The sequence below is a fragment of the Rhinoraja longicauda genome, chromosome 34 (genome assembly GCF_053455715.1).
Source record: "Rhinoraja longicauda isolate Sanriku21f chromosome 34, sRhiLon1.1, whole genome shotgun sequence".
Lineage (NCBI taxonomy): Eukaryota > Metazoa > Chordata > Chondrichthyes > Rajiformes > Arhynchobatidae > Rhinoraja > Rhinoraja longicauda.
The window spans coordinates 22,953,684-22,966,309 of record NC_135986.1 but is presented as its reverse complement, the minus strand read 5'-3'; the positions used below and the strand labels follow the sequence as shown (position 1 = coordinate 22,966,309).

The 12,626-nt window shown below is 47.0% G+C and overlaps 1 protein-coding gene across 1 annotated transcript in view; it reads right to left on the bottom strand.

Moving 5' to 3' along the window:
* The window catches only part of dnajc4 (DnaJ (Hsp40) homolog, subfamily C, member 4), a 189,426-nt gene that overhangs the window by 117,894 nt on the left and 58,906 nt on the right, over positions 1 to 12,626 (bottom strand). Inside the window, exon 4 of the mRNA XM_078427914.1 lies at positions 991 to 1,211. Coding sequence (XP_078284040.1) covers positions 991 to 1,211 — 221 coding nt within the window. The remainder of the gene's footprint in view (positions 1 to 990; positions 1,212 to 12,626) is intronic.

The following is a 12,626-nucleotide window of genomic DNA, read 5'->3' as shown; positions in this document are numbered from 1 at the left end:
GGCCCTTCAAGCCAGCACCACCATTCAATGTGATCATGGCTGATCATTCTCAATCAGTACCCCGTTCCTGCCTTCTCCCAATACCCCCTAACTCCGCTATCCTTAAGAGCTCTATCTAGCTCTCTCTTGAATGCATTCAGAGGATTGGCCTCCACTGCCTTCTGAGGCAGAGAATTCCACAGATTCACAACTCTCTGACTGAAAACGCTTTTCCTCATCTCAGTTCTAAATGGCCTACCCCTTATTCTTAAACTGTGGCCCCTTGTTCTGGACTCCCCCAACATTGGGAACATGTTTCCTGCCTCTAACGTGTCCAACCCCTTAATAATCTTATACGTTTCGATAAGATCCCCTCTCATCCTTCTAAATTCCAGTGTATACAAGCGTAGTCACTCCAGTCTTTCAACATATGACAGTCCCGCCATTCTGGGAATTAACCTAGTAAACCTATGCTGCACGCCCTCATTAGCAAGAATATCCTTCCTCAAATTTGGAGACCAAAACTGCACCTTAAATTTCACTGCACCTTAATTGGTACATGTGACAATAAATTGATCTTGAAATCTTGAATCCTGGGGGATAAAAGGGCTGATTGAGCCATGCTGATATTGATATCTCATTGAACTTAGTTTTGAGATCAAATGGCATATTTTTCATCCACCCTATTACCAGTCCTCCAGAGGGTGGTCACCTTATCCCAAGATTGTTTATTGGGCGGCGGTAGAGTTGATGCCTTACAGCGCCAGAGACCAGGTTCGATCCTCCTGACCTTGGGTGCTGTCCGTAGGGAGTTTTCATGTTCTCCCTGTGACTGCGTGGGTTTCCTCCCACATCCCAAAGGAGTGCAGGGTTGTAGGTTAATTGGCTTCTGTAAATTGTCACTAGTGTGGAGGATAGAACTAGTGTACGGGGTGATCGATGGCGGGCGGGTACTGGGTGGGCCGAAGGGGATGTATCCGCGCTGCATCACCAAAGTCTAAAGTATTTTACCCGTAGCTTGATGTTGGGTCCACATTGTAGAAGAAAGGGTCTTCCTGGCTGCTACGTGCCTGTGGATCGAAAGGTTTTCCAAAGGAGGCATGTCGCTGCAGTCTTAGGTTTGTGTCGTATTCTAATCGGCTCCTGTGTTTGCTCAGCACACTGTATGCTTCGTTCAGCCTTACAAACTGGGTGTGCAGGTTGGGGTTGGATAAGTCGATGTCCGGATGAAGCTGTAGAGGAAGACATTTGACAGAATTTATTCTCGCATCAGGAAGTCCAAAACGGAAATATTGAAGATGCTGGAAGTCTGAAATAAAAAATAGAAAATGTTAGATACTTTAGACTTTAGAGATACCGCACGGAAACAGGCCCTTCAGCCCACTGAGTTGTGCCGACCACCGATTACCCCATACACTAGTACTATCTTACACACCAGGGACAATTTTACAATTTCATCGAAGCCAATGAACCTACAAACTGAAAGTCACTGAAAGGAAGCATGCAGGTACAGCAGGCAGTGAAGAAAGCCAATGGAATGTTGGCCTTCATAACAAGAGGAGTTGAGTATAGGAGCAAAGAGGTCCTTCTGCAGTTGTACAGGGCCCTAGTGAGACCGCACCTGGAGTACTGTGTGCAGTTTTGGTCTCCAAATTTGAGGAAGGATATTCTTGCTATTGAGGGCGTGCAGCGTAGGTTTACTAGGGTAATTCCCGGAACGGCGGGCCTGTCATATGTTGAAAGACTGGAGCGACTGGGCTTGTATGCACTGGAATTTAGAAGGATGAGAGGGTATCTTATCGAAACGTATAAGATTATTAAGGGGTTGGACACGTTAGAGGCAGGAAACATGTTCCCAATGTTGGGGGAGTCCAGAACAAGGGGCCGCAGTTTAAGAATAAGGGGTAGGCCATTTAGAACTGAGATGAGGAAAAACTTTTTCAGTCAGAGTTGTGAATCTGTGGAATTCTCTGCCTCAGAAGGCAGTGGAGGCCAATTCTCTGAATGCATTCAAGAGAGAGCTAGATAGAGCTCTTAAGGATAGCGGAGTCAGGGGGGTATGGGGAGAAGGCAGGAACGGGGTACTGATTGAGAATGATCAGCCATGATCACATTGAATGGCGGTGCTGGCTCGAAGGGCCGAATGGCCTCCTCCTGCACCTATTGTCTGTTGTCTATTGTCTAAACCTGTACGTCTTTGGAGTGTGGGAGAAAACAGGAGCACCTGGAGAAAATCCCAGAGAACGTACAAACTCTGTGTGGACAGCACTGATAGTCAGGATTGAAGCTGGGTCTCTGGTGCTGCAAGGCAGCAATTCTACTGCTCTGCCATCCCTAAGCCTACACGTAGCAGGTCAGATTCATCTGTGAAGGGAGAAAAATGGGAGTGTTTGATACCCAACCACATAGCAGATTGAACAAATGGCCAGAGGCTTGGTCAAAGATGAAGGTTGGAAAGGGAGTTGGGGCAGTTGACGGTATGGTCGTTAACGGCAAGTTGCAAAACGTCATCAGGCCAGAATTGGAGAAACACCAATATCCCAGAGGGTTGAAGATTGGAGGAGGTTACAAAAATATGGAGGATGTGACTATGGTTAGAAAAAGAGACAGGTGATATATTGAACAGTACAAAATAAAGCACGGGCTGGTACTGTCTGCAGTGGAGTGTGGCACAAATCTGCAAATACTCAACATTGCTGCAAATTAAAATTCCTTTCTTCTGTGTAGTAGGAGCCCTCACACAATGACTGACATGAAATTAAATCTAAAAACCTTATCAGTCACTTCACAGCGGCACATAAACATTATGTTCAACACTTAACATGTCAAAACATTGGAAATGCTTCTTTCCCATTTGGACACACCAGCTGCACATGTTTCCTGAAATGCTGAAGGTGATTTGTGCCTCACAAACTCTGAGTGAATCCCCTCAGGATCGAGAGTAAACGACACGAGAGCCAAATTCCATGAAATGTTCCAACACACCAGATCAGCGAGAGACCAATACTATTCTGAAACGGCTCGAGCTTCCTTGCCCAGTTCAACAGTGAATTTGGATTGTGAAAGTGGGGCGTAAGTTCGGCCACCAATAATAATCTACTTAACACCAGCTCCAAAGAATGCTCCGTATCCTCATCGCATTAGCAACATCTGCCTGCAAAGTAATAACACTGAGCAAAAGGCTCTCAAAACCAGAGGTCATGAATTCTAGATTTATTAACTCAATCTACATGCACATAAAGAGAGTCCTGCTGGCACTGTCTGAGGCCAGTCTGATGGTGTTGTCCCATGGCAGACTCTACTGTTCTTCACCATATCTTCTCATACTTCTTGCCTGACATCCTGCACATGGCTGCCTTGTCAAAGACGCTGATAGCATTTGGCATACAATGCAACCCATTCCTTGGTGCATTCTTTGGTACCATTCCTTTACCAAACCTTGTGTAAGAAAATAACTGCAGGTGCTGGTACAAATCGAAGGTATTTATTCACAAAGTGCTGGAGTAACTCAGTGGGTCAGGCAGCATCTCAGGAGAGAAGGAATGGGCGACGTTTCGGGTCGAGACCCTTCTTCAGACTGATGTCAGGGGGGCAGGACAAAGGAAGGATATAGGTGGAGACAGGAAGACAGTGGGAGATCTGGGAAGGGGGAGGGGAAGAGAGGGACAGAGGAACTATCTAAAGTTGGAGAAGTCAATGTTCATACCGCTGGGCTGCAAGCTGCCCAGGCGAAATATGAGGTGCTGTTCCTCCAATTTCCGGCGGGCCTCACTATGGCACTGGAGGAGGCCCATGACAGAAAGGTCAGACTGGGAGTGGGAGGGGGAGTTGAAGTGCTCAGCCACCGGGAGATCAAGTTGGTTAAGGCAGACTGAGCGAAGGTGTTGAGCGAAACGATCGCCGAGCCTGCGTTTGGTTTCGCCGATGTACAGAAGTTGACATCTAGAGCAGCTGCAATAGAGGAGGTGCAGGTGAACCTCTGTCTCACCTGGAAAGACTGTTTGGGTCCTTGGATGGAGTTGAGGGGGGAGGTAAAGGGACAGGTGTTGCATCTCCTGCGGCTGCTGGCGCTGTCTGAGGCCAGTCTGATGGTGACCAGTGACCAGAAGGGTTCCCTTCGGATGTTCTAGTGCAACCAATACGGTGACCAACAGGTGCCGAGGAATGTTTGCAAGCGGCAATCTACTCAATGGATGCCTTTGATGTCATTAATCATGGGAGTGGAGCATTGCCAGCTCCTAACCTTACTCTGAACCCACAGAGCTCACATATATAAGGTAACAAAATGTGCTTTCTATCACCTCAAAAAAATTGCTAAAGTACGGCCTTTCTTAACTCAACATGACTGTAAAAAACTCATACATGCTTTCATATGAATGAATGAATGAATGAATGAATACGTTTATTGGGCAAGTATGCAGATACAAGGAATGTGCCTTGGTGCTCCGCTCACAAATGACAACACAAACATACAGTTAACAATTAAGAATAAAGCATAAACACATCAAAACAATAAGGATACACCATTACAGTCTAAACATGTGGGTGAAAATAAACCAGAGCAAAAAAGAGACTACAGACTTTGGTTATTGAGTAGAACTATCACTCGTGGAACAAAAGCTGTTTTTATGTCAAGCTGTGGCTGCTTTGACAGTCCGGAGTCGCTTTCCAGAGGGAAGTGCTTCGAAGAGTTTGTGGCCAGGGTGAGAGGGGTCAGAGATGATCTTGCCCGCTCGCTTCCTGGCCCTTGCAGTGTACAGTTCGTCAATGGGGGGGGGGGGGGGGGGGGGGAGGGTTGCAGCCAACAACCTTTTAAGCTGTGCGAACGATCCGTTGCAGCCTCTGGATGTCGTGCTTGGTGGCTGAGCCAAACCAGACCATGATGGAGAAGGTGAGGACGGACTCAATGATAGCAGTTGTTGCGATATCAAGCGGACTTGATTGCTGTAATGCCTTATTTACCAGTCTGCCTTCAAAGTCAACGAACAAGTTACAGCTCATTCAAAATGCTGCAGCCCGGCTTTTAACAAATACCAAGGAAAGGGAACATATCACCCCAGTATTATATACTCCCTTCATTGGCTTCCTGTAAGATCCAGGATAGACTATAAGGTCCTCCTTGTAGCCTACAAAGCCCTAAATGGCTTGGGAGCAGCATATCTTACAGAGTCCCTCTCTCCGGATGCCCCTACTCGGGCGCTCAGGTCTTCTGATGCCGGCCTGTTAGCCACTCAATCTCGCAGCGGTAAGAAAATTGGGGATGCAGTCTTTTTCAATTACGCCCTCAAGCTGTAGAACACCCTACCCAGGGCCATTAGAGACGCCGACTCAGTTGAGATTTTTAAAAGGCAGTTAAAAACATATCTTTTTACTCAAGCTTTTAACTGATTTTATTTCCTTTGCTCGTTTGCACTCCCAATTTTACATTTTATATTTTTATAGAAATATGTGCTTCGTATGCCTATGTCCTTACTGTTTTAAATTGTATCTTTCTTCAGACATGTGTTTGTTTTTGTGGAAAGCACTTTGGGCTGCATTAAATTGCATGAAACGTGCTATACAAATAAAAGTTATTATTATTATTATTATTATTGCTTTGCAATCACTCCAGCATATCTTTTCATTTCTCATGGCACTCATGCGTACACAGGCCATTGAGCAAATTATTGTTACAAATTTGCTCAGTGATTTATTCAGGTGCAGGAGCTGGGACCAATTTCCCCGTGCCTTGAACGAGAGGGCCAGCTAATGATCCAATCAAGTATATTTAGCAACCTGCTGCATATTAATCTAAGCCCACATCTCTGTGACTTCATCAAAGGCCAAATCAGATTTCACTGTTTGGGTGGATCAAAAAAGAGCTGATAAAACTCACGCTGTGAAATAGTCACCTCAAAGTCACGGGCGGGCAATAAAGGAGACTCCATCGCGTACATGCAGTTACATCGCCCAGGTACATGGGGAAGAATGAAAGAGAAAGATATCCTTTTGTGGAGTAGGATGAAGAAAGGTGGGTGGAGGCTTGCAAGGAACACAAATAACCACGGGGCATATTTTTTCACATGCAGGGAGGAACTGCAGATGCTGGTTTACACCGAAGATAAGACACAAAATGCCGGAGTAGCTCAGCGGCACGGTGGCGTAGCGGTAGAGTTGCTGCCTTACAGCGAATGCAGTGCCGGAGACTCAGGTTCGATCCTGACTACGGGCGCCATCTGTACGGAGTTTGTACGTTCTCCCCGTGACCTGCGTGGGTTTTCTCTGAGATCTTCGGTTTCCTCCCACACTCCAAAGACGTACAGATGTGTAGGTTAATTGGCTGGGTTAATGTAAAAAATTGTCCCTAGTGTGTGTAGGATAGTGTTAATGTGTGGGGATCGTTGGGCGGCGCGGGCCCGGTGGGCCGAAGGGCCTGTTTCCGCGCTGTATCTCTAAATCTAAAAAATCTAAAAAAACAGGCAGCATCTCTGAATAGAATGAATGGGTGACGTTCCGGGTCAAGACCCTTCTTCAGACTCAGTGTCCGGGGAGAGGGAGTTAAAGAGATAAGGAAGTGTAAGAGATCAAAAGAGGTGCAGATTCCAGGAAAATGTAGAAGAGACCATTGATAGACACAAAAAGCTGGAGTAACTCAGCGGGATAGACAATAGACAATAGACAATAGGTGCAGGAGTAGGCCATTCAGCCCTTCGAGCCAGCACCGTCATTCAATGCGATCATGGCTGATCACTCTCAATCAGTACCCCGTTCCTGCCTTCTCCCCATATCCCCTCACTCCGCTATCCCTAAGAGCTCTATCCAGCTCTCTCTTGAAAGCATCCAACGAACTGGCCTCCACTGCCTTCTGAGGCAGAGAATTCCACACCTTCACCACTCTCTGACTGAAAAAGTTCTTCCTCATCTCCGTTCTAAATGGCCTACCCCTTATTCTTAAACTGTGGCCCCTTGTTCTGGACTCCCCCAACATTGGGAACATGTTTCCTGCCTCTAATGTGTCCAATCCCCTAATTATCTTATATGTTTCAATAAGATCCCCCTCATCCTTCTAAATTCCAGTGTATACAAGCACAATCGCTCCAGCCTTTCAACATACGACAGTCCTGCCATTCCGGGAATTAACCTAGTGAACCTACGCTGCACGCCCTCCATAGCAAGAATATCCTTCCTCAAATTTGGAGACCAAAACTGCACACAGTACTCCAGGTGCGGTCTCACCAGGGCCCGGTACAACTGTAGAAGGACCTCTTTGCTCCTATACTCAACTCCTCTTGTTACGAAGGCCAACATTCCATTGGCTTTCTTCACTGCCTGCTGTACCTGCATGCTTCCTTTCATTGACTGATGCACTAGGACACCCAGATCTCGTTGAACTCCCCCTCCTCCTAACTTGACACCATTCAGATAATAATCTGCCTTTCTATTCTTACTTCCAAAGTGAATAACCTCACACTTATCTACATTAAACTGCATCTGCCATGTATCCGCCCACTCACACAACCTGTCCAAGTCACCCTGCAGCCTTATTGCATCTTCCTCACAATTCACACTACCCCCCAACTTAGTATCATCTGCAAATTTGCTAATGGTACTTTTAATCCCTTCGTCTAAGTCACTAATGTATATTGTAAATAGCTGGGGTCCCAGCACCGAACCTTGCGGTACCCCACTGGTCACTGCCTGCCATTCCGAAAGGGCCCCATTTATCCCCACTCTTTGCTTTCTGTCTGTCAACCAATTTTCTATCCATGTCAGTACCCTACCCCCAATACCATGTGCCCTAATTTTGCCCACTAATCTCCTATGTGGGACCTTGTCGAAGGCTTTCTGAAAGTCGAGGTACCCCACATCCACTGACTCTCCCCTATCAATTTTCCTAGTTACATCCTCAAAAAATTCCAGTAGATTTGTCAAGCATGATTTCCCCTTCGTAAATCCATGCTGACTCGGAATGATCCCGTTACTGCTATCCAAATGCTCAGCAATTTCGTCTTTTATAATTGACTCCAGCATCTTCCCCACCACTGATGTCAGACTAACTGGTCTATAATTACCCGTTTTCTCTCTCCCTCCTTTCTTAAAAAGTGGGATAACATTTGCTATCCTTCAATCCACAGGAACTGATCCTGAATCTATAGAACATTGAAAAATGATCTCCAATGCTTCCACTATTTCTAGAGCCACCTCCTTAAGTACCCTGGGATGCAGACCATCAGGCCCTGGGGATTTATCAGCCTTCAGTCCCATCAGTCTACCCAAAACCATTTCCTGCCTAATGTGGATTTCTTTCAGTTCCTCCATCACCCTAGGTTCTCCGGCCCCTAGAACATTTGGGAGATTGTGTGTATCTTCCTCAGTGAAGACAGATCCAAAGTAACGGTTTAACTCGTCTGCCATTTCTTTGTTCCCCATAATAAATTCCCCTGTTTCTGTCTTCAAGGGACCCACATTTGCCTTGACTATTTTTTTCCTCTTCACGTACCTAAAAAACTTTTGCTATCCTCCTTTATATTATTGGCTAGTTTACCCCCGTACCTCATCTTTTCTCCCCGTATTGCCTTTTTAGTTAACTTTTGTTGCTCTTTAAAAGAGTCCCAATCCTCTGTCTTCCCACTCTTCTTTGCTATGTTATACTTCCTCTCCTTAATTTTTATGCTGTCCCTGACTTCCCTCGTCAGCCACAGGTGTCTCTTACTCCCCTTAGAGTCTTTCCACCTCTTTGGAATAAATTGATCCTGCAACCTCTGCATTATTCCCAGGAATACCTGCCATTGCTGTTCTACCGTCTTCCCTGCTAGGTCCTCCTTCCAGTCAATTTTGGCCAGCTCCCGCCTCATGCCTCTGTAATCCCCTTTGCTATACTGTAATACTGACACTTCCGATTTTCCCTTCTGCCTTTCCATTTGCAGAGTAAAACTTATCATGTTGTAATCACTGCCTCCTAATGGCTCTTTTACCTCTCGTCCCCTTATCAGATCAGGATCATTACACAACTCTAAATCCAGAATTGCCTTCTCCCTGGTAGGCTCCAGTACAAGCTGTTCTAAGAATCCATCTCGAAGGCACTCTACAAACTCTCTTTCCTGGGGTCCATTTCCAACCTGATTTTCCCAGTCTATCTGCATGTTGAAATCTCCCATAACCACCGTAGCATTACATTTTTGACACGCCAATTTTATCTCCTGATTCAACTTGCAGCATCTCTGGAGAAAAGGAATGGGCGACGTTTCGGGTCGAGACCCTTCTTCAGACTGGTTGGGGATAAGGGAAACGAGAGATATATAGACGGCGATGTGGAGAGATAAAGAACAATGAATGAAAGATATGCAAAAAAGTAACGATGATAAAGGAAACAAGCTATTGGTAGCTGTTGAAAGGGTGAAATGAGAAGCTAGTGTGACTTGGGTGGGGGAGGGATAAAGAGAGAGAGAGAGAGGGAATGTCGGGGCTACCTGAAGTGAGAGACATCAATATACCTACCACTGGGCTGTAAGCTGCCCAAGCAAAATATGAAGCGAAGTGAAAGCGAATAGACCATTGTTAGCTGGGAGAAGGTGACAACAAAGCAAACAGAGATACACTGTATTCAGGGGGACAGTCAGGCTGGTCGGAGAACTGGGAAGAGGGAAGGGATGGAGAGATAGGGAAAGCAAGGGTTACTGGAAGTTAGAGAAATCAATATTCATACCGCTGGGGTGTAAACTGCTCAAGCGAAATATGAGGTGCTGTTCCTCCAATTTATGTTGGGCCTCATTCTGACAGTGGAGGAGGCCCAGGACAGAAAGGTCAGTGTGGGAATGGGAGGGGAAGTTAAAGTGTTTAGCAGGTAGGTTTAGGCAAACTGAGCGGTGTTCAGCGAAACGATCGCCGTGCCTGTGCTTGGTCTTTTACCATTACAGATTTTCTATGTAATAGTTATAACCTTGAATGACTATGATAATACCACTATTAAGTTCCAATTCACAAAATGCTGGAGTAACTCAGCAGGTCAGGCAGCATCTCGGGAGAGAAGGAATGGGCGACGTTTCGGGTCGCGACCCATCTTCAGATTAAGTTCCAAGATCACTACCAAATATCGAGTCTTCCCCACTCACACGCATAACTAATTAAGCTAAGGCTGGATGCATTTTGCTGGCTTGAGACTCCCCATTTATTTAATATGAGAATACAAATATATTCATTCACACAGAGGCAACAGGCAATTATCTAATGGAAAAGTCTCAATCGCCTAAGGGATTTGAAGTGAATTCCAAAGATTTTTAATTCCATCCCCCATCCCCCTACAAATTGGCCATTGTTTTTTAATCTGTTTTCTCGGGTGGGGCGGGGTGTGGAGAGTGATAACCACCTCTATTTGTGAAGCACGTTCAGGATAGTAAGTCGCAAACAGGTTCACAGGAGCATAACTGAACGGAATTTGACACTAAACCAGGTAAGGGGATAATGGAGCAAATGATCACTGAAGGACTGTCTTGGAGAAAAGACACGCAGCAGTTCAGCGAGGGAATTACAGAAGTTAGCTCACAAGAATCCCAGAGTATATGCACTGAGCCAGTGCAGCTGAAGGCACAGCTGCCATTGGCAGAGTAACTCAACCTAGAGATGAGCCACAGGCCAGAACTGAAGAAGCAGATACCTCACAGCAGGTTCAGGGCAGGTTACAAGGATTGGGAGGGGAGAGGCCTCAGATGGAGCAGAGAGCTTGGATGAGAATTTCTGGCAGAGGTCAATGTGCTCAGGAGATAAATCGACCATTGCAGATACGTACATGGGTAGCAGAGTGTTGAATTACCTTCAGTTTAATGGAGTGAATTGATAAGAGCAACTTATCAGCTCATAAATCATAGAAGTAGAATTAGGTCATTCAGCTCATCAAGCATAGTCCGCCACTCGATCACGGCTGATCTATCTTTCCCTCTCAAGCCCATTCTCCTGCCTTCTCCCAAAGCCCTAGACACCCTTACTAAGAAAGAATCTGTCAATCTCCGCTTTAAAAATACCCATTGACGGCCTCCACTGCCGTCTGTGGCAATGAATTCCACAGATTCACCGCCCCCTGACGAGACATTCTGACTAAAGTCTAAAGAAGGGTCTCGACCCGAAACGTCGCCCATTCCTTCTCTCCTGAGATGCTGCCTGACCTGCTGAGTTACTCCAGCATTTTGTGAATGAATACCTTCGATTTGTACCAGCATCTGCAGTTATTTTCTTATAAAGACATTCCTCCTCATCTCCTTTCTAAAGGTTGGTCCTTTTTATTCTGAGGCTGTGTCATCTGGTCCTAGACTCTCCCACTAGTGGAAACATCCTCTCCCCATCCACTCCATCCATGCCTTTCACTAGGCCCAGTGCGGTCAAATGCACATCATACATCATCATACGACTTGGAACAGTCATTTGCCGGGGTGAACAAGGAACAGCAATTGTGCGAGAACGGGCCACAAGATGTTGTTTTGTCTGCCATTTGTTTATTTGTTCCTGAACAGTGGATTAGTGCAATTTGTTCCTGAACAGTGGAACAGTGCAATTACCAAACATCATCACCAATAGACCAACTTACGTGGGACATGAGTTAGGGTTGCCAACTGTCCCGTATCAGCCGGGACATCCCGTATTTTGGGCTAAATCAGTTTGTCCCGTATGGGACCCGCCCTGGTCCCGTATTAGTGGGGGTCGCCAACTTCCTCGCTCCTAAATAAGGGACAAAAGGTGACGTCGCCGCCCCGCGCCCCACGTGACCTCACCCAGCCAGCGGCCACGTGCTCCCGCTCCACCAATGGCGGCCGCACGTGGCCACTGGCTGGGTGAGGTCACGTGGGAGCGCGGGGCGGTGACGTCACCCTTTGTCCCGTGTTTGGGAGTGAGGACGTTGGCAACAGAGGTAACCATTGCAGCCATCTGCTTATCGAAAAGAAGGAGCCAGCGCTGCCGTCGCAGCTGCGGCTTGCCTGCAGTCCGTCTGTCTTTTGTGTTTTTTGTTGTTTTTGTATGAATTGTAGTTTTAATATGGTGTAGTGTTTGTATGTTATGTGGGGGGGAGGGGGTGGGAGGGAACGGGAACTGTAAAAAATTCTCTCTCCCGAACGGAGACACGAACTTGTTTCTGTGTCGTGTCTCCGTTCCCGTTGCGGCCTACCACCGGCCACGCACCTGGGACCACCTGGGGCTCTGGTTCGCAGAGCCCGCGGCCCGGACTCACCACAAGCGGCGCTGTCTGCCTGCGGATGCTGCGGGAGCGGCTGCGACTCGTCTCCGGAGGCTCCGGCGCGGGCCGCGTGGACGTCGGAAGCCCGCAAGCCCCTGGATGGGGGCCGACATCGGGAGCTCCGGCAGCGGCAGAGGCAACGTGTTCGCCCGCCCCGAATCGCGGGGCTTGGGTCGGCCCGCCGAGGACCTTTCACCGTCCGGCGTGACGCTCCAATGTCGGGAGCCCCGACCGCCCCGACGTGGCAAGTTCAACAGCCTGACCTCGGGAGAAGACGGCAGGGAAGAGAAAAGACATTTTGGCCTTCCATCACAGTGAGAAGGGACTGGAGGAGACTCACTGTGATGGATGTTTCTTTTGTTTGGTGTTGGTGTATGATTGAATGTGTTATTGCATTTTTATTGATTATTCTTATTGGTCTTAGTGTTTCAACTGCGGGTAATGT